This window comes from Calidris pugnax, unplaced genomic scaffold (assembly GCF_001431845.1).
Source record: "Calidris pugnax isolate Ruff unplaced genomic scaffold, ASM143184v1 scaffold20, whole genome shotgun sequence".
Classification (NCBI taxonomy): domain Eukaryota; kingdom Metazoa; phylum Chordata; class Aves; order Charadriiformes; family Scolopacidae; genus Calidris; species Calidris pugnax.
Genome location: NW_015094510.1, coordinates 14478649 through 14500731, shown reverse-complemented (window position 1 = coordinate 14500731; position 22083 = coordinate 14478649). Strand labels below are relative to the sequence as shown.

The 22083-nt window shown below is 36.4% G+C and overlaps 1 protein-coding gene across 6 annotated transcripts in view; it reads left to right on the top strand.

Moving 5' to 3' along the window:
• The first annotated feature begins 6 nt into the window (after positions 1-6).
• The window catches only part of ZC3H13 (zinc finger CCCH-type containing 13), a 50467-nt gene continuing 28390 nt past the window's right edge, over positions 7-22083 (top strand). For 3 of the 6 annotated variants that reach the window (XM_014965890.1, XM_014965889.1, XM_014965891.1), the window contains exons 1-5: positions 286-515; positions 6356-6478; positions 12041-12152; positions 18970-19078; positions 21382-21521. In XM_014965890.1, coding sequence (XP_014821376.1) covers positions 301-515; positions 6356-6478; positions 12041-12152; positions 18970-19078; positions 21382-21521 — 699 coding nt within the window. In that variant the 5' untranslated portion in view covers positions 286-300. Of the gene's footprint in view, positions 169-285; positions 516-6352; positions 6479-6914; positions 7025-12040; positions 12153-18969; positions 19079-21381; positions 21522-22083 lie in introns of those variants that run through there. The other 3 variants (XM_014965895.1, XM_014965893.1, XM_014965892.1) reach the window with 2 other exon arrangements.

The following is a 22083-nucleotide window of genomic DNA, read 5'->3' as shown; positions in this document are numbered from 1 at the left end:
GCGGCGGCGGCGGGCGGGGGGAGCGGTCGGCGCTCCTCGTCTTCCTCTCCGTGTCGCTCCGCGCTCAGGCCCGGGAGGACGGACTCCCCCCTCGCCCCCTCCCACCCTCTCCGCCCCGGGCGGCGGCGGAGGAGGCGGCGGGGAGCGGCGCGGCAGCGGAAGGAGCAGGTGAGTGCGGCGGAGCGGCCGGGGGGCGCGGAAGGTGGGGAGGGCCGTGAGGGGAGGAGGCGGGGCGGGCCAGGCCCCTGCGGCCCCTTTCCCCCCCCACACCCCCGCCTCGCTCTGGGCCGGGCACCGGGGATGACGGGGCTCCGCGGCCTTCAGAGCTGCGCCGCGGGGACGGGCCGCGTTCCGGCGCCGTGCGAGGTGGCGGAGAGGGGACACTCCCCGAGGAAGGGGGGCGAGGCTCGGGGTTGGTGCCTGGCGGTGGCGGCCATCGGTCGGGGAGCGGTTCCGCCAGTCGGGGGCCGCGCTGGAGGCTGCCTCCCCCTGCGTGGATCTTCCCTGTTCGTGGGGTGCGTTTTCCACGTTAATGGGGCTCTTCCCCCATTTTGTGGCAGTAGGACAGTTTCTGCTTTACGCGCTTGGAGGGACTACTAATTTCGCTCCTGTAAATTCACTCATCACCATTTCTGTAGATAGCGGCTACAGCTAACTCCCATCCCTTCCAGAACTTACGAGGCTGGGCATTAGGTTGGGTTAGCGTTACCAGTGGTCTGCTTAGGTCCTCACCTTTGACTCCTCTGCTGGATTCCCCCTCCCCCATTGATTTCTTGTCCACCTTCTGCAAGACATTTGGAAGAATGGATTGTGGCAGATAGTGGTTTAGTGACCAGCACCTTGTGGCATCTTGCTCTGGTGGTGAAGCACTTGTGGTGCCTCTGTGTAGACAGGAGCGGACAGACTAAGCCCATGAGCTGAGTGTACCTGAAAACTGTACAAGTGTGGCTGTATGTGGCCGTGCCTGAGATAACACCCCCAGCTTCTTGGTGTGTTTGCCAGCGTGTGACAACATGCTAATGTGGTGATCCTGATTACAGATTGGACATAGCAGGTATCCAACAAACTCCATGTGAAAGCTCAGTGAGCTTGGATCTGTTTGCACCAGTCTGCATAGACTGTCCCTCAGTCTGGTAAAACATCTTTGAGTATGAGGACTTTGTTAGACAAGATATGGAACACTGTATACTTTCTTTAGTGATGCTAGGCCCTGATTTTTTAATTTATGTATTTACATGTAGAAAGCCAACCATGATTTTATACTTGTGAAAACATAATTAGCAGTTGTTTATCACTACTAATGGAGAAATACCGAGGGATAGGTTCAAGTTAACATGGTGATGGGTTAACAGCATGGAGTTGCTAAAGTAAATTTGGAATAATTTCTAGTTTTCTGTCAAACAGGCTTCTTTGTGTAAGTTGAAGAGTGCTAGACTGACATGGCATAAATGTGCAACCAGTATTTGACTATTATTTTGAAGGCTGGTTAACAAGAAGTTTTACTACTTTTAGCATTATCTTTATGTAGTAAACCTGTGGAGCTCCTTCAAATATCGCTATTTTATTAGCATTGTGACATGGAAATGTTAACGTTGTAATCAGAAAGAAAGCCGTTTCAGGTAAAAGCTCTTCATTTGTGAAAGTAGAGCACTGACCTTTTCTTCTTTCTCAGCTGTTACTTAGTTGTCAACAGATATTTAGTGTATCCTAGAGTGTTATAATTAGTTTGTACCTGAACTCCTGTAGGATTTTAAAATTAAGATTTTGCTTGTTATTTTAAATGGCGTTTTATTTATCACTTCAAAGTTAGGGTTTTCTTAAGTGACATAATGTTTAGCCTGTGTGTGGTGTGCACGTATGCATGCGCAGACATTGACATGCTTACTGGTGATGCCTTGGATGACTTAAGGAGATTTTATCTCCTTCCAGTTTTTCGTGTACTTTGCTTTTGTTTTGTTACCTCTCAGTTTCTAATTTTCCTGTAGAAGCAGGATTAATTTTTGCAGGGGACTGGATTGGCCTTTTCTAACAGAAAAGCGGGTGTTTGAGATGTGTGTCTCCTTGTTGTAGCTTATATAATATACTTCTTTTGAAGAAAAACATAAGCATGCCTGACACCAAAATTTAGGACCACTGATAATAAAACTACAGAATTTCACTGCATATCGTGTCAATCATATCATTCTTCATTGATTTCAGTTACTTAGTTAGTGCCCACTAGGTATACTTGCTTCTCTCAAGTCTGTCTACACTCTAGATTTATTCATGACGTAACACTGAGATACATTTTACTTCAAATGGTGGGATAATTAATGTCATTAACAGGTTGTCTCTCACCATGGAAAAGTTACTCTATTTAAAGAATAACATAGATGCATCTGTGAGTAAGTTGTCATAGTGTTCAAACATTTCTAATTTATTCTTAAAGATTCCTGTGGATCTTAATTACGTATGGAAAAGTGATACATTGCAGTTAAAACCTTATCTACAGAATTTATTTTAGGAGTATAAAGTTAATTTCTCTTAGTTGTAGTAAGCTGTTCAGAAGTTGCAGAAGCTTCAGCGCCCCTAAGTAGATTTAGCCATGCGATGTACTGTACCTCAAATAGAGAATTACATAATTTTCTACTTAGAAACTTTTTCTTACGAAGTCATTGTAGTAATTATTTGAAACGTTGAAATGTGAGTGCTTAAGGCTCAATCCACACTGATACTCAGTGCTGTCTAATCCATGTGAGTGTTTGATAAGGAGATGGTAATTCAGAGACGCAGGAGTTTGATGGAAAGGAAGATCACTGTGCTGGCCATCAGTGTGGGATTGATAGCAGGACTGTGATCATCAAATGTAAAGAAACAAAATATGAAAATGTGGGAGAGTTGAGTAAGTTACGGGAATTTTTATGGGATGTTCCATTTCAGTTGTTCTTGATTATCCACTGATGTGCAGTCTGAAAAGTTTGGAAATGAAACACTCTAGATATTTCCCCTCCCCACCATAGTACTTGTTCATAAGCAAAGAAGCTTGTCAGTAATATAAAACCGTCGTTATGCCTCTGATATTTCAACTGATTATTTTCATAGTCTCTTCTATTTTTCCAACTTGCTTGGTATTTGAAGAATGAAAATGGTAGTGATTGCATTTTCAGATACAGACTCTCAAATGTAATGTTTGATGTAGTGAAAATTTCTCAGTTTGCCTCGAATAGTGTGTCTGGACTGTAATCCTGCAGCCTGTGTAACAGCTATGTTCACTTAAGAGTGAAATCTCATGCAATTCCAATTGCAGGAGGGAGACTCTCATGATAATACGTGCATACAGAGAGTGTACGCTGTGCAGTCACAGCATGCTGGCTTTCTTTACTTAGAATAATTTCTTATGAAAGATCTCTTCTTAATGAAGTATCTGTTTTTAATTGAAAACCAGCAGTTATGGGCCAGAATGTAAAAATAGAATTGACAAAATGCTACCTGGAATAATAAGGTGGTTTTTTTTCACATTCCAAGTTTTTTGTTTTATTTAAAATACAGGGTTTTACAAACCTTAGAAGATTCAGGGTTCGACGATGTTCTCTTAATTTCCTATAAGGAAATTATGGCCAAAATATAGGGAAATGAGTAGTTGGAAATAAATTATTTGTTCAGTTATGATGATGTTACCCCCTTCATCCTCTCCATGTTTATAACTATCCTTTTAAGCCTAGTCATCATCATAACTTCCTGTAGAAGTTAATTCCAAGAAGGTACTATTTGCTGGGTAAAAAGTAACATTTGAAAAAAGACGTTTTGCCTCTGTTTCCTTGAAAATGAAAGGACATTCAAATTAGGAGGCAAAATGAATGTAAGTTTTTGGTATTTGTATACTCCTATCATGTCAGTGTGTACTGTACTTATGCATTAGATACACTCATTTTATCTGTCCTTCATGCGTTGAACCCTCTCCCTATGCCATTGCCAGCGCCGTTCTTCTAACCCTTTTTATTCCAGATATCACTCTTTTTACTGTAAATATTTAAACCAAATTCAGTATTTGGTATATGATCGTCTTATTAAAAATGCTTTTGCACATGTCAGTTGATTTTTATATCCTCTATTAAGTGTAGCTGCATGAAACCTTACAAATTCAGTGGGTTTTTTGCTGAAATAGAGTGGGAAACAATCCTGAAATGGAAGGGTGCTCAGCTAGGTGAGATGCGGTATTGTTTTGCTTTCTAACTTTAATGGTTTATCCTGTCAGACTTTATAACTACTGCTGCACATTGAGCTGTCCACAATGACTCCTAATTATTTTTCTCAGAAGATTGGACTAATTTGAACTCATCAAGTATTTAGATAAAATCATTTCTCCTTGTGTGCATTACATTATATTTATTTGCATTTCATCTGCTGTTGTATTACTTAATTTTCTAACTCAATTAGATCTTTCTGGAAATCTCTATTCTCCACAGTTTTTTACTAACCCAAATAATTTCCTACTACTGGCAAATTCTACTATTTCACTGTCTGCTTCCACTAATTGGTGTTAACCATTGTTTTTAATGTCTGGTGTACACCACATGGTTAACTTCTGCCCTCTCTGAGCATCTTGGTTAACATCTTAGTTACCTGAACCTTAATCATGAGATAAAATTCTTCAGATAATCAAAGGCTTGGAGAAGTAGTCACTAGAGCTGAGCTGAGAAATCTTTTGAGTGCATAGCATAAGCTTGCTTTCTTCTGTTATAAAGGAGCTAAAGTGCTTAGCAAGAGCTTCAGCACAGTTTTGTTTGTAGAAAGTGCACAGGTGTCAGACTTCCAAGGAGGCCTTGTCATTGAAGTAGCTGTAGGATTCAGATAATGGAGTTTCACCAAGGTATAAGGGAAAAAACAAGGTATTACCAATGTCAAGTGGAAAATACATGTTACAGCCGTATTACGTTTTATGTACATTTGTCCACATTTATGCATTATAATTTTTTTTGCTGTAGAATAGAACCTTACTATATGAATGCTTATGGGAACATATTGCTGATTGGATCAGTGAAAATTTGTATTAATCCAATCTGATGGGTGTTAGTTTAAACTTGTATTATTCTGACTGTATGGATGAGCTTTTTGTCATTTGTAACTTGTTTGTGTTTGAGAGATTAGCCTTAGTGTGTGTGTTCTAAATGCAGTGACACAAGAATAGGAGCAGAAAGTTAGGAGAGTAGTATTTGGCTATTTTATACTGACTAACGAGCTCTGGAATGATGGCACTTTGCAATACAACATAGAGGTGTTTTTTTGAGCTGTATATAAATCGTCCAGCAACTGGAAGATTTTCTCAAATTGATTTTATTTCTATGTAGGTCAAGTAACACTTACAGAACGGACAATATTTTTTGGACCCTATTTTGCCTTTTTTCTACAACCTGTTTCTAGTGCTCAATATGTATGTTCCTTTAAAAAAAAAAAAAATTCTTTCTGTATTCCATAACTCCTTTCTTTCTCAGGTAAGATAAACTGCGACTTCTTAGCAAACTTACGCTGTATTTTCTTCAAAATATGTTTCTCTTAATGAAAGTTACTTCTTGAGAAGCTTAAGAAGTGTATCACTGTTGTGTGTTTTAAAATGTCTGCTACTGAAATAAATTCTGCTGCTTTAATATAGGGTTTTCATACCATTTAACTTGCATACTGTTAATTTCACCATGTGAGTCATGTTGTGCCTGAAAAATGTTTGGTTTATACCAGCTGGTATGTAACAACCTGTTAAGCTTTTTTTTTTTTTTTTTTTTTGTTCTTTTCTTTCTAAACTCAGGTTGTTCCAAATAATTATAGAATACAAACTAGTAACGAACACAGAGTGTGGATGATATCAAGGTGGTCTTCAGTAGGTTGTCACAACAAATGAAGAGAAAAAAATGGAGCTCTCATTTTTTGACATTTGTTTCTGAAAATGGGAGTAGTTTTTAATGGTCAGAACTTGTTTCTGAGAGATTGGTGAAGTAACATTAAAAGTTCTTTTCACTTGGAGTCACTTGAATTGATGCACAAAAAATACATGACAAAGGAAAGCATCTGTTTTGTGTGGTGTTTGCTACCTAAATGAATAACATATCATATGATCTTTCCCAAAGAGAAGCTGAAGAATCCGAAGCAGATCATAAAATAAAATGAAAAATTATCATTATTGGTTTTAAGCTGAATAGTTCAAATCAGAGGCATTCCTCATTATTAGATACATTTCACCCATTTATGACTTCTTTTTCTTTCTTCATCACCTCTGCAGCAACTCGTTCAACGTGTATCATAGTATTTTATTCATGTGAGTTCAGTGTCAATAGCCCCAAACTGAAGGATTTTACAGTTTTGCTTTTTTTTTTGGTTGAAGTAGTACAAAATGTCAAAAATTAGAAGGAAGGTCACAGTGGAAAATACCAAGACCATATCCGATAGCACATCCCGAAGACCCAGTGTGTTTGAAAGGCTTGGACCCAGCACTGGAAGTACTGCAGAGGTGAGTTGTAAAAGTGTTCTTCTTTTCCTCCCCACCCCAGCACCTTCTTTTCCAGGATTCAGGTGGTGGGAAAGAGTAGCTCACAAATACCAAATACTCAGGTGTCACTGATGTTAGTAAAGGTGAAAAGAACTCCTTAATGCTTGGATGTTCAATATACTAATACTAGAATTTTCAAGTAACGTGTGTTGTCCCAGCTTCTGGAGAGGAGCAGTAGTACTGTACATATTCATAGCATTTCCACCAACTTAAATTTTTCTGTGCCAGACCTGATGCTCATTGTTGATTATTTTTTTTAATTAGTTATATTACTGGTGGACAGAAATTACAGATAAATGGGAGTTAATGTGGAGTCATTTGTTTGTTCTGCCACACTCACACCAATGGTATTTCCAGAAATGAGTGTGAAATTCACCCAGTAATGTCTGTCTCTTAGACACAGTGCCGTAACTGGCTGAAGACTGGCAACTGCCTCTATGGGAACACATGTAGATTCGTACATGGCCCTTCACCACGAGGTAAAGGCTATAGCAGCAGTTATAGAAGGTAAATCAAGAACTCACTTTGAATTCTTCACATGCTGTAGGAAAATAGCTTTTGCAACTATGTCTTCTGTTGTTGTTTTTGTTTTTTTTTTGAAAAAGTGAAATGATGTGATGTGCCTAATGGTGTGTTTTATTGATAAACAATTGCATTGTGAAGCTGCGCAAAACTATTAATTTGGCAACTTACAGTGGGTTTTCTCAGGTTTTTGTGTGTATGTAGCTTTAAAAAATGAATGGAGTCCGCTGGATGAAGATTAACTTCTTGTATTACTTGAAATGGGAAGTTCAAGTACCTTACTACAGTTTTTTTTCTTTTTTTTGTGTAGTGTCACTGCAGCTTCTGATATGCCTTTCTGTCCTTTTCTAAAATGCTGTTTTGCAACTACTTACAGCAGTACTCACATACTTGCAGCCCTTCTGCTTTTGCTATATTGTTTGATGAATAAAGTGTCTGTCCTTTCTCTCCTGTTGTGAGAAAACATTTCTCTTCAAAACATAGTTTTGTGACTTTATATGTCAGATATAGACCAAATATCCTGTATCGCAGGAAGAGATCCAAAAAATTACTTCATTTTTCAGAAGAGAATATTTTTTAATTATCTGTTTCATCATATGTTACTGCAATTTAAATTGTTTTTCCAACTGTACTTTGTGTGGCATAACACTTTACTTAAACTGAATGTGACAGTAAATTTTATAGAAACAACTGTGCTTTATAGTGCTACAGTAATGTCAGTGTTACCTCTAGATTGTGGATGGACACACTGAATCATCAAATTGTAAAGCAACAACAGGAGAATTGTTTTGAGGTTAGGGTTCTGTCTCTGGTTCTGCTGTCCTGTTCCTGTGGCATACTCTCAGGATGATACTGACTTTGCTCGTTTGATCTTCTGCTCCTTCTAAGGTGGTAATACAGCTGGGATACAAAATGCATCACTGAGTTTAAGGTCTCTTTCAGTGTGTAAAAGACTTTGTTCTGTACTGAATGTTCCAAATGGGAAAAATGAGTGAATTACTGATAGAGATTAAATGTAAAAACTGTTAGAATGCCATTTTTTCCTTGATTTCAGTGTTTGGAACACTCAGTGTGTAGTTCTGCTTGGCGATTTGAAGAAAAATCACATTTCTTTTAATGATTAAAGCTTTGTTTCTGCTTCACTGTCACCCCTGACTTTTTAAGAATAATGCTGATTTACTACTTTTTATTGCTAACTTTTTTTTTCTAGAATTGTATGAAAAAGTCAAAGGACAGATCTTACCGCTGATTTGTCTGATACATTCAATATTTAATAAAGGCGTTCTTAAAAATGGGGAAGAAGCCCTTACTTATTCACCCCCACACATACATTAAAACAGACAAATGAAAAAAGCAGTCCTGTCTTCAGAACTTTCTACTGATTGCTCTTGGCCAGGCACAGAAAAAGCTGGTTTATGTACATAATAAAATGTTGGCATTTTGATGCCGTTTAACTATTACAGATATTTTTACAAATCTTATCCAGGTATTCTGAATGTAATTTTATTGGCTTTTTGTGAGCCAAGCTAATGTTGCTTCCACATCAGTTTAGTTAAAGTATCTGGGACAACATAATGATGATACGTCCATGTGTGTTTGGCCAGGCCTGTTGGTGAAGTCTTGTCTGCTTTGCAAGCACTTAAGTAGGACAAAGCAAGTCTTACTGCCTTTCTGTCTTGCCCTCCAATTTCATATCTCATTCATAAATAAATCTCATTGTTAATAGTTTAATCTGACCATAATGCCTCCCATAGTTCAGAACATCACCAGTCAGTAGGAAAACGTGAGTCTAAGGTGTGAAAAAGAATCTTAAATCTAATTTTGTTATCACTCCATTTCAGCATTAATGCTGCCTCCAATGGCATGAATTTTGATCTTGCTGTTATAAAAAGAAAACCTAGCATGTTTTTACATATGAAGGTTTCCTGATGAGGATATTAAGAACTCAGTAATAAACCTGCCAGTCTTCCAGGCATCTGAAGTAAGGAGAAGCTAAGAAGGAAAGAGCTGTGTGTAAACACGCTATTCCACAAGGAATTTTGCTCTCTTGCTCCACTTGCAGGTTGTTGGTTAGTTGCCTGGCAGCTTCCTGCTGGTTCTCTTATACTATTGTCAGGATCCCTCTAGCTTGTCTGATCCTCTTCATGCTGGATAATTACTGTAGATTTAAAAACCCAACCAGCAGTAATACTAGGTAAGAACTTACGGATTTTGCAAGGTTTAAATATTGTTGTATGGGAAACTGAAAAACAGGACAATGATTCATAGGCATTCAATTATAATGTATCCATTATACACTAATAATTGTCATCTGCCTATAAAGGCACGTGTGTGCACACATACACACAGATATTCCCAGACAGGTGTGTTGTAATGTCTGCCTGTTGCTAGAGTGGTGTTCCTGACACTGTAGGAGGTATAGAAGCAAATATCTTAACTGCAATTCTAACTCTACAGTTCACCTGTTGAAATTCAGCAATGTGCATTACCTGGAATAACCAAAGGTCCCTTTTGGAGGAGGGGCAGGAAAAAAAAAAGTTATATATAAAAGAAGCCATTGTGTAAAAATTAAAGTTGTGCTACACCTGAAAGACAAATCAAGTAGTAGGCCAGCTTGTTTTTCTGTGCATTAAGCCAAAGTATCTGAAGACAGTCACAGCTTCCTGAGCAATTATTTCTTAAAATTCATCAGATTTTTCAGTCTGATTTTTATTAGACTTTGGGGGAGTTACAGTGGTTTTTTTGGGAGGGGTAGGATGATTACCATGACTTTGCTCCAGTGTTCTCCTAAAGCTGAAAAAAAAACCAAATGCCGAACCAAACGAAAACCCACCAACAAACCCCAACCCTGAAGCTATAGCTTTTTTAATTTCTGTGATTTCTGGATAACTTTTGTAATCTTTAATTAGATTTGAATAATCTTTTAACAAAGTAAGTTTTTTCTTCCCTCCCGTACTGAAAAAAGTACCAGTTGAGGGTGAAACAGTTGAGGTGTTTGTTTCACTCCAGCATATAACTTAAAAGAAAGAAAAAAAAAAAACCGAAGTATTAAATTAACTGTCTTTCTAGAAAGTACATGAGCTGCATTCAGTGTAAGTTCTCTTGCTCTCTCCTTCAGCTACCAGGTTTTTTTCTGAAATTGCTCCTCTCGAGGAACAGTGTTGCTAGTACATTATCTGTAACATTTTTGTAACATTTAATTTTCAGTTTCACAAATCCAAATCCTTTGTGCCATAACTAATGTATTATTAAAAATTTAGGCATTGAATTGCCTTTAATGTTGAAAGACAGTTTATTTGTTAAGGTAGTTGATGGTTGGAATGCTTCAGAGTGTTTTGATAATGCAAAGGAATTATCTTTCCAAGTTGGGAGGAGGGAAATGAAAAAGATATCTTGAGTCATAACTTTTCCTAAAGTCAGACACTTTAAAGATGGTATAATAATGCATGCAAAAGAGAACTTGTTTATATTTGTATGCTGGGTATTATTTGATCCTTCTTAGCTCTGAAAGAAGCAGCATGCTACTGTTTTGTGCCTTTCCTCTGATCTAGTGACCTGTACTTGCAACTTCATGAATAATTAAATGCATTTGAAAATAAGAGCAGTCACTGGTCTTGTTCTTCTTAGATCATAAGACACTTAGCCTTGTGACACAGCTTAAAGAATTAAATACAGGTAACATTGCAAAAGAGAAAGTGGAAACCAATTACTGTTGCTCAAGTATGCACAGGTTGAAAATGAAATCATATGAATTTAAATTTTGTATGCGGAATTTGTGCATTACGTGACAGAGGAAGGGCGGGAGAAACAATACTTTCTAAACGGAAACCCTAATTCTGACTGAAAAACAAGAAAGGCAAATTTCATTATCCAAATATTATATATAACTCATATAATCAACTGAGTCACCATCCGTATCTCTTTATGGTTCTTCAGTGTAAACTGATGGGTACAGATCCAGTACTTTCATATGACTGTTTCACAGAAGAATTTGTAATTACAGCTAACAGCCATTGCAAAAGTGCCAAACTCAGTATCAGGGCCAGATTTATATGAAGAGAAAATAATTTTCTTGAACTGAAAGATCATTTGAAGCAGCTCTTATATCCCCTTTGTTTAAGAACTTGTTTAAATGCAAGGGTTGTTCTCCTTTATCCCATAAGGGGTAAATGAACTTGCGAATCCATACTAAGAGGAGACAAAATTACATAGATATCTTGTAGTACTGTAGGATGTTCCCCCTCCCTTCCCACATCACAGTAATATCTTTTACAGAAAATATACCTTTAAGTTGCGTAACTAGTAGAGTTCATAAAATATTTTGTAATTAAATAATGAAATAATTATGTTACTGCAAAATGGAAAATGGAGGAGGCCTCTCAAGAGTGAATTTCTGGTGAATGGTCTTGCAACAGCATTTTTTTGTTGGCAGTCTCACCAAGGTCATGGGAGGATGGCACCTAGGTCAGGTTATCTCCACTTGCAGTCTGCATCTATATCCAGATACGCTTCTGTGTGAATATCATTGCTATTCTACAGTAGTTTGACTCTGCATTAATTTTTTCAAAAAATATCTATATAAAATATATATATATATATTAAAATCAGTGCAGCTTAGAATATGGAGAAGGTTAAAGATACCTTGAGAGACTTTGTAGGAGTGATTGTGAAAGACATTTGCCTGATGGTCAAAAAAGATTTGTTCTGAATAGGATCACCTAAAGCTAATCTAGAGTAGTAACTGAGTCATGCCATATATACATACAAGTAATTTTTCTTCATAAAGTCTTTCTTGATGTTCTGATAGAGGTGTTTCCTTAGAATGCATAAGCCTGTTAGAACTGAATATTTTTTTTATTCATCCACTTCTCTTCTGAAGAAGTGGGAGGTGGGGGTTTTAAATCTTTCAGAATATACTAATAAAAATAATTAAAAGACAGACTGTATTCCTTTAAAAACAATGCCATAGAGCTGGTTATATTATGTGTCTGTATTATACAGGTCACCAGAAAGACCCACTGGAGATCTTCGGGAGAGAATGAAGAACAAACGTCAAGACGTTGAGGCAGAGCCACAGAAACGAAGTACAGAGGAATCATCCTCTCCTGTTAGGGTAAGAGTGGAGTTTGTAGAACTCCAGAATCCCTCAGTAGCAATTGGGCAGTGTGTCCTAGAAAACTGATTGTGGTGACTTGTAATGTTTTAAATGTATTAATGACCTGATCATTTTGTACATAGCATATGGCATATTTTATTATGAAGTGTCTTAACAACTGTATTATTTTGCAATTTTATAGCATTTTCTGATCTTTTGGTTCCCAAAGATTTTATAAATCATGCATTTGTGTTATAAATACTGATAAACAGTTATTTAATTACAGGCAGACACTTTAATTATTACTAAGAATATTAACCATTGTTCCAATCATCCACTATTTTCCCCCCAACACTTAATCATATCCATTATTTTACATGCATCCTGACTCCAGTTGTTCATCCCAAATTTGCTTTTGATGAGACCATGCATTTACTGTTGTGCTGGTTCATTTTGCCTTCCTCTTCACATACCCATCAGCCATCCCAACTACTCACTTTTGGGTTTTGCAAAAAATTCATTCATTATCATTCTCATTTTCTAATCATCTTTCTGCAACCCTGTACCCCTCAAAATACCAGAATTCAGTTATTTTTGAATTGTTATCTGTTTCTGCACTCATGTTAAAATCAAATAGAAGCAAAGCTGGTAGTGTAACCCTGCAACTGTGTAACAGTAGCACCAGTGTATTCCTGCGTCTTTTTTTTTTTAAGACCATCTTCATATGAATAATGGGGAAAAGTTTTTATTTGTGAAAAATCAATTTTGCTTCTGCAGGTATTAACAGGATTCTTTTTTTTTTTTGCTCTCGGTCTGTTCCTACTCGCTGTGTAAAATGATTTTTTATGTCAGGTGTAAAGAAATCAACAGCAGCTGCTATCATTAAATTAACCTTGGCTTACCTTCCAATCATGTTTTCAGTTGCTGTTAATTTGTGTAAACTTTCAATCTTTTTACTCTTTTACTTAAATGTGTTTCTTTTATTTTCTAGTAGTTTAAATAAACTGTTCAGTACATGGTTGGTGGGAAAAGTGTTTTTCCAACCGCTATTAAAAATTTCCTGTAACTTTTCTCCTGGTACAACTCTAATTTTGATGTAATTATTTCGGTTAGTTAACCCTGCTTTTTATAGTGTTCTCTTAATATAATCATAAGATACTCTTAAACAACTAAACCCCAAGTAAAGGTGAACTTGAAGAAGGTATCGGAGAATTAGCGGCTCTGTTAAAGTGCCAAAGAATTATTTACAGGATAAGCAACTGCAGAGAAAAAAAAATACTCTGCCTCAATGTCATAAACCAGAAGGCTGAGGAAACCACTGAGCTTTTGTAGAAGTTGCGTGGAGGCAACTCTCAAAATATGGGCTATCCAAAGAGAATATTCTGGAACAAACAGTCGTCAAGAGTTGCATTGCAAAGAACCAGGATATCAAAAAGAACAGAAGACTGAAGTGACTGAACCACTAACAGAAATCTTGCTCCATCATTAGAGCTACTATCATGGTGGAGCTCTAATATCTGACATTTCCATCTCTTATTAAAGCTTTTGGGATAACAGAGGAGCTGGATAAGAAATCTTAACTTTGTTTTGAAATAATAAAATTAGCTTGTTCCATAAAAAGTTTCATAATTGTGGGGTTTTTTTCAAAAAAAAAAAAAACAAACACTGTTCTTGCAGACAAAATTTGTTCTTCACCAGTCTGCTAGCCTGAAACTTCAACAGAGAGTAGTAGAGGCTGAGAAAGAATTGTCTCATACAGGTTAAACCTTAAATAGCTCCTTCTGAAACAAGGCTTTTGAGGCATATAGATAGTGAAAGAATAGCAGGTATAATATTGTCGGATTTGGAAACCAGCTAAGGGGAAAATTTTAGATTAATTTCAAATGATGAAGTTACAGAGGATGCTATGGTGCTTCATCTAAAGAGCCATAACTTTTTAAGAATGTGGAAAAAATGTTGGACATCCCAAATGTCAAACTTTGCAGAAGATATGAAAGCAGTAGTTGAGATTACTAAAGTCTGAGGAATGCTGTGGGGATTGGGGGAAGATAGTTTTTGGCAGTACAATGGCAGATGAAACTTGGTCTTGGCAAGTGCAAGGTGCACAATGAAGAAAATATTTAAAACAAAAAGTCACGAATGAATATTTTGAAAGTAACTGAAACTATCCAGTAGAAAAAGTTATTGTGGACAGCTCAATGAAACCATCTGATCAAAGTGCAGTTACAGTTGCAGAAGCAAACACTCAGATATATAAAAATGGAATAGAAAATGATCAATATTATGCTGTAGAAATTCATGGTCCAGTTTTATTCGAAATGTTGTTTGGTTGTGGTCACCTGTATGCAAGAAAATGCAGTCAAAGGTTGTTTTGAAGTGGGCAAGGAGGTGAGAAAGAGACTGGAGAGAAGAAAGGACATGTGGTGAATGCATATGATGTGTGATTGAGAGAATGTGAATTAGATGCGTCATACTTATACTTTATCCCAGTAGAAAGAGTGACAAATTTGAAAATGACAAGGGGAAATGCTATTTATATTATATATGACAATTCTACCTGATTGCCAGAAGATACAGTAAAAAACCTGAATAGGTTCCACACAAAGTCGAGGCAATATAACTAGTATAAAATCTTTTTAGGAGAGATTTCTTTTTCTTTGGAGGCATAAGATAACTAGTATGATCTGTATGTATTTAGGAAGAAACTTCCTATATGGATAACTTATAGAATATATCCCTTATTATTTCTTCATATCTTGTACTATTATTTTCAGAGACAATATGCTGCGTTATGTGGACAACTATGGTGAACTCAGTTGTTTCTGTGTTTCTCAGATTTGTGTTCGGAATTATTTCAGCACTGTATGTTAGTGTACCAATTATTATATAAATAATTAAGTAAGATTCCTGCTGTTATTGTATTTAGTTGGAAATTTTTATCTTGATTTTTTTTTTTTTTTTCCATATTACCAGACAGTTACATTGGAGTGTATGAAGTATTACCTAAAGTATTACCTGGGAGGGGTGTGTGATCTGGGAGAAACAGTGGGAAAAACTTAATGTATTTTTAGGAAAGGTTGTTGTAAGGAACGTGTATTACTTGTTTCATATCTGTGCTTTTTGTTGCTGTGGCTTTTGAGTATCTCCACTGGAAATGGAAGTCGGCATTGTCTTCCATCTCTGAAATGGAAACAATACCTGTTCATTTCAGGGAAACTTGAGATTCATTTTCTTGTATGTTTGTGTAGTGTGGTAGTAGTTTACTACTCTATGTAGTCTACTACATAGAGCAAAATAGCACTGTGCTTGTACAAAAGATTTTAGCAGTAATACATGATAGCTTGTTCTAGATTAAAAGGAATCTGTGCCTTTGAATTAGTTTATATTGCTGATCCATGTGCTGATAAGGCCGAAACTGAAGCTTCTGCCTTATGTGAATTGTAGGTTGTAAGAGTTTATACATATTTTCTCCGTTGGTGTTGGCAAATAACACTCCTTGGCTAGAAGCGTATTTTGCAGACTGGATGAGTCCTTTTGTGCTCGGCCAAGCCTTCTGGCTGTAGTGGGAAATTCATTGAAGTAGACATCAAGTTTTGTGCTGTAGAGTGTTGACCATATCTTATGGGGTGTGGAACTCCAACTTAAGTAGACATTAAATTGAATACGATCTCACAGAATTCACCCTTAATGTCGTATTATTTTTTTCCTTTCTTAAGTAGCATTTCTTCTGAACATCAACATTAAACTGGAATCATCTATCCAACACATGTAAATAATTTAACTGTGAACATATACTTGAAAACAGCATAAACAAAGTCTACTAAGTTATTGTTTAGTCTTAGGACAATCTACGATATTATTTTTAGTAAACAGTTGTATTATTATGAAAGTTTATTGCTTCTCATCTAGTAAATGGCATTTTTTCAGAGTCTGCAGAGAAATAGGTTACCTGTGTGGCTGAAGTGGATACAGCTTCTTCAAGTACAAGTGAAAGATATGCTATTGGCCTTTAGGAGCTTGACTTATTTTATTCTTGGCTTATTAAGGGAGAGATGGAAAAAAAACCTGTATAAAGTATGACAAGGTCTCTAAGGATATGTAGAAAATATTTACTCCCCATAATATGAGAGAATTAAATGCATATACGTGGAACAAGTACAATAAAAGGAATATATTGAAGACTTTTCCACGAGAAAATTCAAGTATATGTTCTAAACAATCATAACTTAAATTCTTGATTCGCGTGCCCCAGGAAAACATACTCAATTTTTAAACTGAGGTTTGTTTTTCAAGATGCAATGTTCCGAGAATCTTTTTGCCTGACAACTAAACTGAAGTCATTTAGTGTGTGAACTGACTCAGATCAGGTTGTCCTGACCTGTACAATAGCATACTTGCATAAAAATTGTCTGTTCCCTTCCCCTATATTCAGTAATTTAATAAAATTCCTTTAATTGAGGTTTTTGTTCTCAGTTCTTCTGTAGATGTGTGATTGTGCCATTAATGAATCTCCACTGAAAGGCAAAATTACAGGCTGTTTCAAGATGCTTGTGTTTGGTTGTAAGTGTGAAGATGTAGGCGAGATACATACAAGTTGTGTAGTATTTTTAACATGGGATATTAAATCGGTCTTGAAGCATTCTGACTTACCTGCACTTTCTCTGCTGACAAATTTTTTGGGGAATTTGCTTTGAGAAGGTTTTTGAAATCAGTATGTAGAGGATGTCCTAACATGCATATTTCAGTTTACTACTAATACATAGTTTTGAATTAATAGAAACTAGTATTGAAGAACTAGTATTGAATTTATATTGAAGAAATCTTGTTTATTGTTGTTTATGTTGTAGGAATTAGTTGGAGTACATAGCAGAATTACACAGTTTAATTAGTATATAGAGGATGTCCTAGCATGTATTTCAGTTTGCTAGTAACAAATGGTGTTGAATTAATAGGAACTAGTATTTGTGTTTAAGAAATTTTGTTTATTGTTTGTTTATATTGTAGGAATTAGTTGGAGTATATAGTGGAAGTACAGTTTAATAGAATATATGCAGCCTTCAAGGAGGGCAGTCTAGAAAAACTAAGATATTCTAAGAAAAAAAAGAATGGTTGCAGGAGATACTTGTTGAGAAGTTACACATTTTTACATCCCATCAGAGTCATCTTTTAAAGTAACTTGCTTTGGAGAGTAGTACAATTCTTGCTCTTAGACTGAAATGCTTTTAGTGCATGTTGTTGTGATGGCTTAGTTGATGTTGATTTGTTTGCAGTTGATGTCAGTAACAAACACGACTTTATAGGTTAGGATCTTGTGCATTGTTTTAGAGATCCTGGCATGAAATGGAAAGAAAAAAAAATATATTTTTTTCCCTTATTCTACAAGCTGCTTTAAATTAAACAGGTTACAAATTAGTTCTTTAATGTGAAGTTCCTTATGTAGCATCCCACCAGTTTTTCCCAAACCTTAAAAGGCTTTGACTATGAGATACTGAATGCATCAAGATGAGAGGCTTGAAGATAAATGTGCGTTGAAGCGTCTGTTTTAGTTCACTAGGTAAAATAAATGCAGTACTTGTTCTGTCATCGTTTATGTAATTAAACTACAGATAAGATTTTAACATTGTTAGTGAATAAAAAGGAACAGTTGACTTTTATTCACTTGGGAGTGAGTATCCACAATGTTATTTTATTTCCGTACTGTGTCTCTAAGGTGGTGTTAAGGATTTAAATTAAGTCAAGATCTAAGTCCCAATAAGGAATAGCTAGTGAAATTCTCAGGTATCTCCTTTTCTTGGCATAAAAACAAAGGTTCCTGCATATCAACACTGAAGAATCCCCAAAAGGCAAAAGAAGGCACAATGGGAGGTGAGAACAAAAGGGAAATGGGACAGACTTTCATTATTTGCTCTTTCTGGTTTCCTACTTAATAAATTAACCTGAGATACTTCTAAGCTTGAATGTTCTTTTTTAGCAAATAGTGAAAAAACTTTGTCCTGTACTCCACTTGAGCCTAGGTAGATTATTTAGGGAATGTCAGTTCAGCAGAGGCAATGCTGCAACTAGGCAGCTTTACTACTCGAATTTAGCAGGGGAAGAAGAGCGGCACCGGTTCAGTTGCCTTTTGAAATTATCTTCTTTCCTGTAAGAATAATCTCTGACTTAGGTATCCACAGGACCATCTGCCACATGCAAAATGGGTGCTACTGCAATAGTTAGACTTGTCTAATAACTTGGGGCCATTGAAAATTCAAATATAGAGCTATCAACAAAACTTGATTCCAGCGCTTTAGACTTTTTTCCCCTTCCTTCTGCCATCAAGGGTCTCCATTTTATTTCATTTTATTATCCCCCCCCTATTCATCATCTTCTGGAGAGTTAAATGGCTCAGCTTCTGAGGCTCATCTGCCTTGCATATAAGTATTCTTATTTACAGCTGAGAACTCTTACTCGAGCTGTTAAAATTATACTCTTTAAAATGTTCATTAAACTTTTGGTCTTAAGAACTTGATCTGTTCTTTCGGTTCCTGTTTTAAATTTTATTCTCTGATACATGCTCGATTCTTGCCCTGCCGTTAAACCTTCTTATTTTATGAATTCCTTCTTCTCTCTTTCCCCATCTGCTATTTGCATACTGATTATATGAAATTGCATTAGAATATGTTGCCTGTGGAATCTCTGCTTATTTAAGAAGGTATTTGTTCAACAGGCTAAAGGGGGAACTGCTTTTTGTGCTATAAAAAAGAAACAGCCAAACACCATTTAAAATATACCTGCTTCTTCAGGCTTCTTTTAAAATAAAGTTGTTTACTCTAATGCAGCATTTTTCACTTTATAGAAAGAGTCTTCACGAGGAAGGCATAGAGAAAAGGAGGATATCAAAATTACAAAGGAGAGAACACCAGAAAGTGAAGAGGAAAATGGGGATTGGGAAACAAATAGAGAAGGTAAGTATAATTAAATGAGTGGTCCCCCTACAGCTCAAAGAATTGCGAGATTATTGGGCTGCATGTAGAGCAGAATGGCTAAAGATTTGATCTCTAGGCAGATTACTTTTATACAGTAGCCATTAATGTTTATTTTTGGAGGAGAGCAAAGAAGCAATCTGAGTTGGACTGCTACAATGGTAAAACCAACTTACTTTAAAAACACATGCTTGCTTTGGTTGGTGTTGGGTTTTTTTGTTGTTTTTTGACTCCTCAGACAACAAAAAACTTGGCCACAGGTGACTCTGTGGCTGAACGTTTCACATTTAAATCACTAGTTGAATCCAAGTTATGGCAAATATAATTTTGCAGCTGGTCAGTCTGAGGAGAGAGCGTAACTCCTTTGAATTCAAAAGTCAGCAGGTTTTTGTTGCATAATTTGTACAGGTGTGAACTGTCTCATTAACAAGGGTTCCATTAGAACAGCAACAACAGAATAACGATGTCAACAGAATAAATATAGAATAGATGTAACAATAACAACAGAATAGAATAACGTCAGCAGCAGCTGAAGGTAGCAATTGGTGAACTATTTATATTCTGAAAACTCTCAAAAGGCTGGCAAGAGTCTGTAGGTGGTTTTGATTGTTTAATGGTTAAAAGGTGATTTCATGGTCCGTATCGATAATACTTGTCTGGTTTACATGCAGACAGTTGAAGCAAAGGCTGTTTTTTCCTCTCTCTCCTGAGTTTCACTTTCATTAGAGACCAAGTTCACCTGACAGTGAAATTATGGCAGCTTCTGATGAACTGTGATGTAGTTTTGTGTCAGTGTTTCAGAAGTAGTTACAATATTGGAAGAGAAGATGGGAATCCTGATCCATTCTGAGCTAATTTAGATATAATAAATGTCTTTGCAATAAAGTATACTGCAAGTTGGTTGTGGGATGGAGCTCCTCTGTAAATTTCATTCAGTAGGTAGCTTCTCTATAGTATGTGGTATAAGTGTTGCAAATACTGTTTTGCTGTGACTTAAGCACAATACATGAATGGAAAAGTAGCCGTAATATATTTTCACTCCTTCCTAAATTTTGGGTTTGGCGTGATTTACGAAACATTGACCTATGACATGTCATAGGTCAATGGAACACAAAACCCTCAAGTTGTATATAAATGTAGTCCTGCTCATTGTATGGGTTGTTGGACTAGATGACCTTTAAAGGTCCTTTCCAACCCAAACTGGTCTATGATTCTATATAAATATATAGTGTGAATGTCTTAAGTTTTAGACACTGAGGCTTTCATCTTGAGAATTATGATTTTTTTGAAAATAGCGTTGCTCATAGTCGTGTATAAAGTGGAATAACTGTCTGTTAAGTTCTAGTGAGTGCTGTATAAGCAGGCAGATGGACTGGGGAAGAAGATGTGCTGTTAGTAGCTGCACCTCTCTATAAGGTGTTCCCATGCGTTCATGACATATGAAGGGAATTTGTAGACTGAGTTTAGTTATGGCAAAATCTTTTCTGTAGCTCCTGCATGTAGGAAGGGGAATGAAAGCTAATGACTTTTTAATCGAGTCATCTTTTCTGTGACAGTTATTTTCCTAAAGTGCTTTTTGAACATTAGACTTAAAGTAGCCATAAACAAAATAAATGTAAACAGAGCGAGTAAAACTGCTTTAATTTTCAGTAAGATTTCAGTTGCAAAGCTTGAAGCATACGACAGTAAGCAGCATGACTTAATGAAAAAGTGACAAAAATAGCACCTTTTCTGATGTGAAAACCCAACAGTAATAGTGTTTTTAAAACAGAAGTAAACTCTTGAAGTGTGCATTTATCCAGTGAAAGAGGTCATACAGACCTCTTCTAAAATCGATTTATAGATGTAATAAATGTATCAATTGATTTGTGGGATACTCTTGTTAAACAAAATCCTGTAGTATCATGCATCACTGTTTAAATCCATTTTTTGTCTTTGTGAAGACACACTCTTAATTTTTTTTTGCTATTTAAATATAAATAAATGATTTACTGGATTTCCCTTGCTACCTCAGCTTAATAATTGATGCAAGTCTCTAAAAGAAGTTAAGGTGTTGGTTTTTTTAATGAAGTTTAATAATTTAACTGCAGATTATATGGAACTAACTGGAGTTATTTCAGGTTCACACGCATAATTGTAGAAGAGATTTGTCTTAGCTTCGTTAATCCATTCATGAGTGCTTAAAAGTCATGAAAATATTTATGCTTGGCATCCAGTATGCTAAATATTATTATTGATTTCATATGTAATTTTTTACTAATCTGTTTACTTTTTTTAAAATGAAGACTCTGATAATGGAGATGTTAATTATGATTACGATCATGAGCTGTCTTTGGAAATGAAGCGCCAAAAGATTCAGAGAGAACTCATGAAGTTGGAACAGGAAAACATGGAGAAACGAGAGGAAATAGTAATTAAAAAAGAGGTTTGTATTATGTAAATGTGAAATTAAAAAATAAGTCATTGGCCACTTCATAGGCTCCTAACTGTTTCCTGGGAGGCTTGAGCTTCCTGGGCTACAAATGCACTATTGTGTTACATAGTAGTAAATAACTGATATGTGTATAACTTTGAATGTGACTTGGATATTAGTTTTGAGTATCTGGTCAATCATCCACCACTGTAACCAAGTTTTCTGCTTCATGAAGTCAGCTATTAAACGAGTGGGATTTAATGCATTTTAATGATATAAAACTAATAAGACCTTTAACAGAGAAGACATGTAGAAGAAAACACAAGGCATTTGCCAGGCTCCTTTTCCAACATATCTTGTAGTAACAGACTAAAATGACAGAGGCAAAGCTGTAAGTCTTAGAAAACCTAACATTTTTGGGAAGATTTAAGGGAAAAAAAAAAAAATCCTGAAAGGAGGTCCTTCTTTTTAAGCCAATCTTGAGTGCTAACTGGGAACATACTGATTTTAAACTTTTAATTACAGCTTTTGTAATGTATTACAGAGTGCATCATCTTCTCTTCCCCCCCCCCCC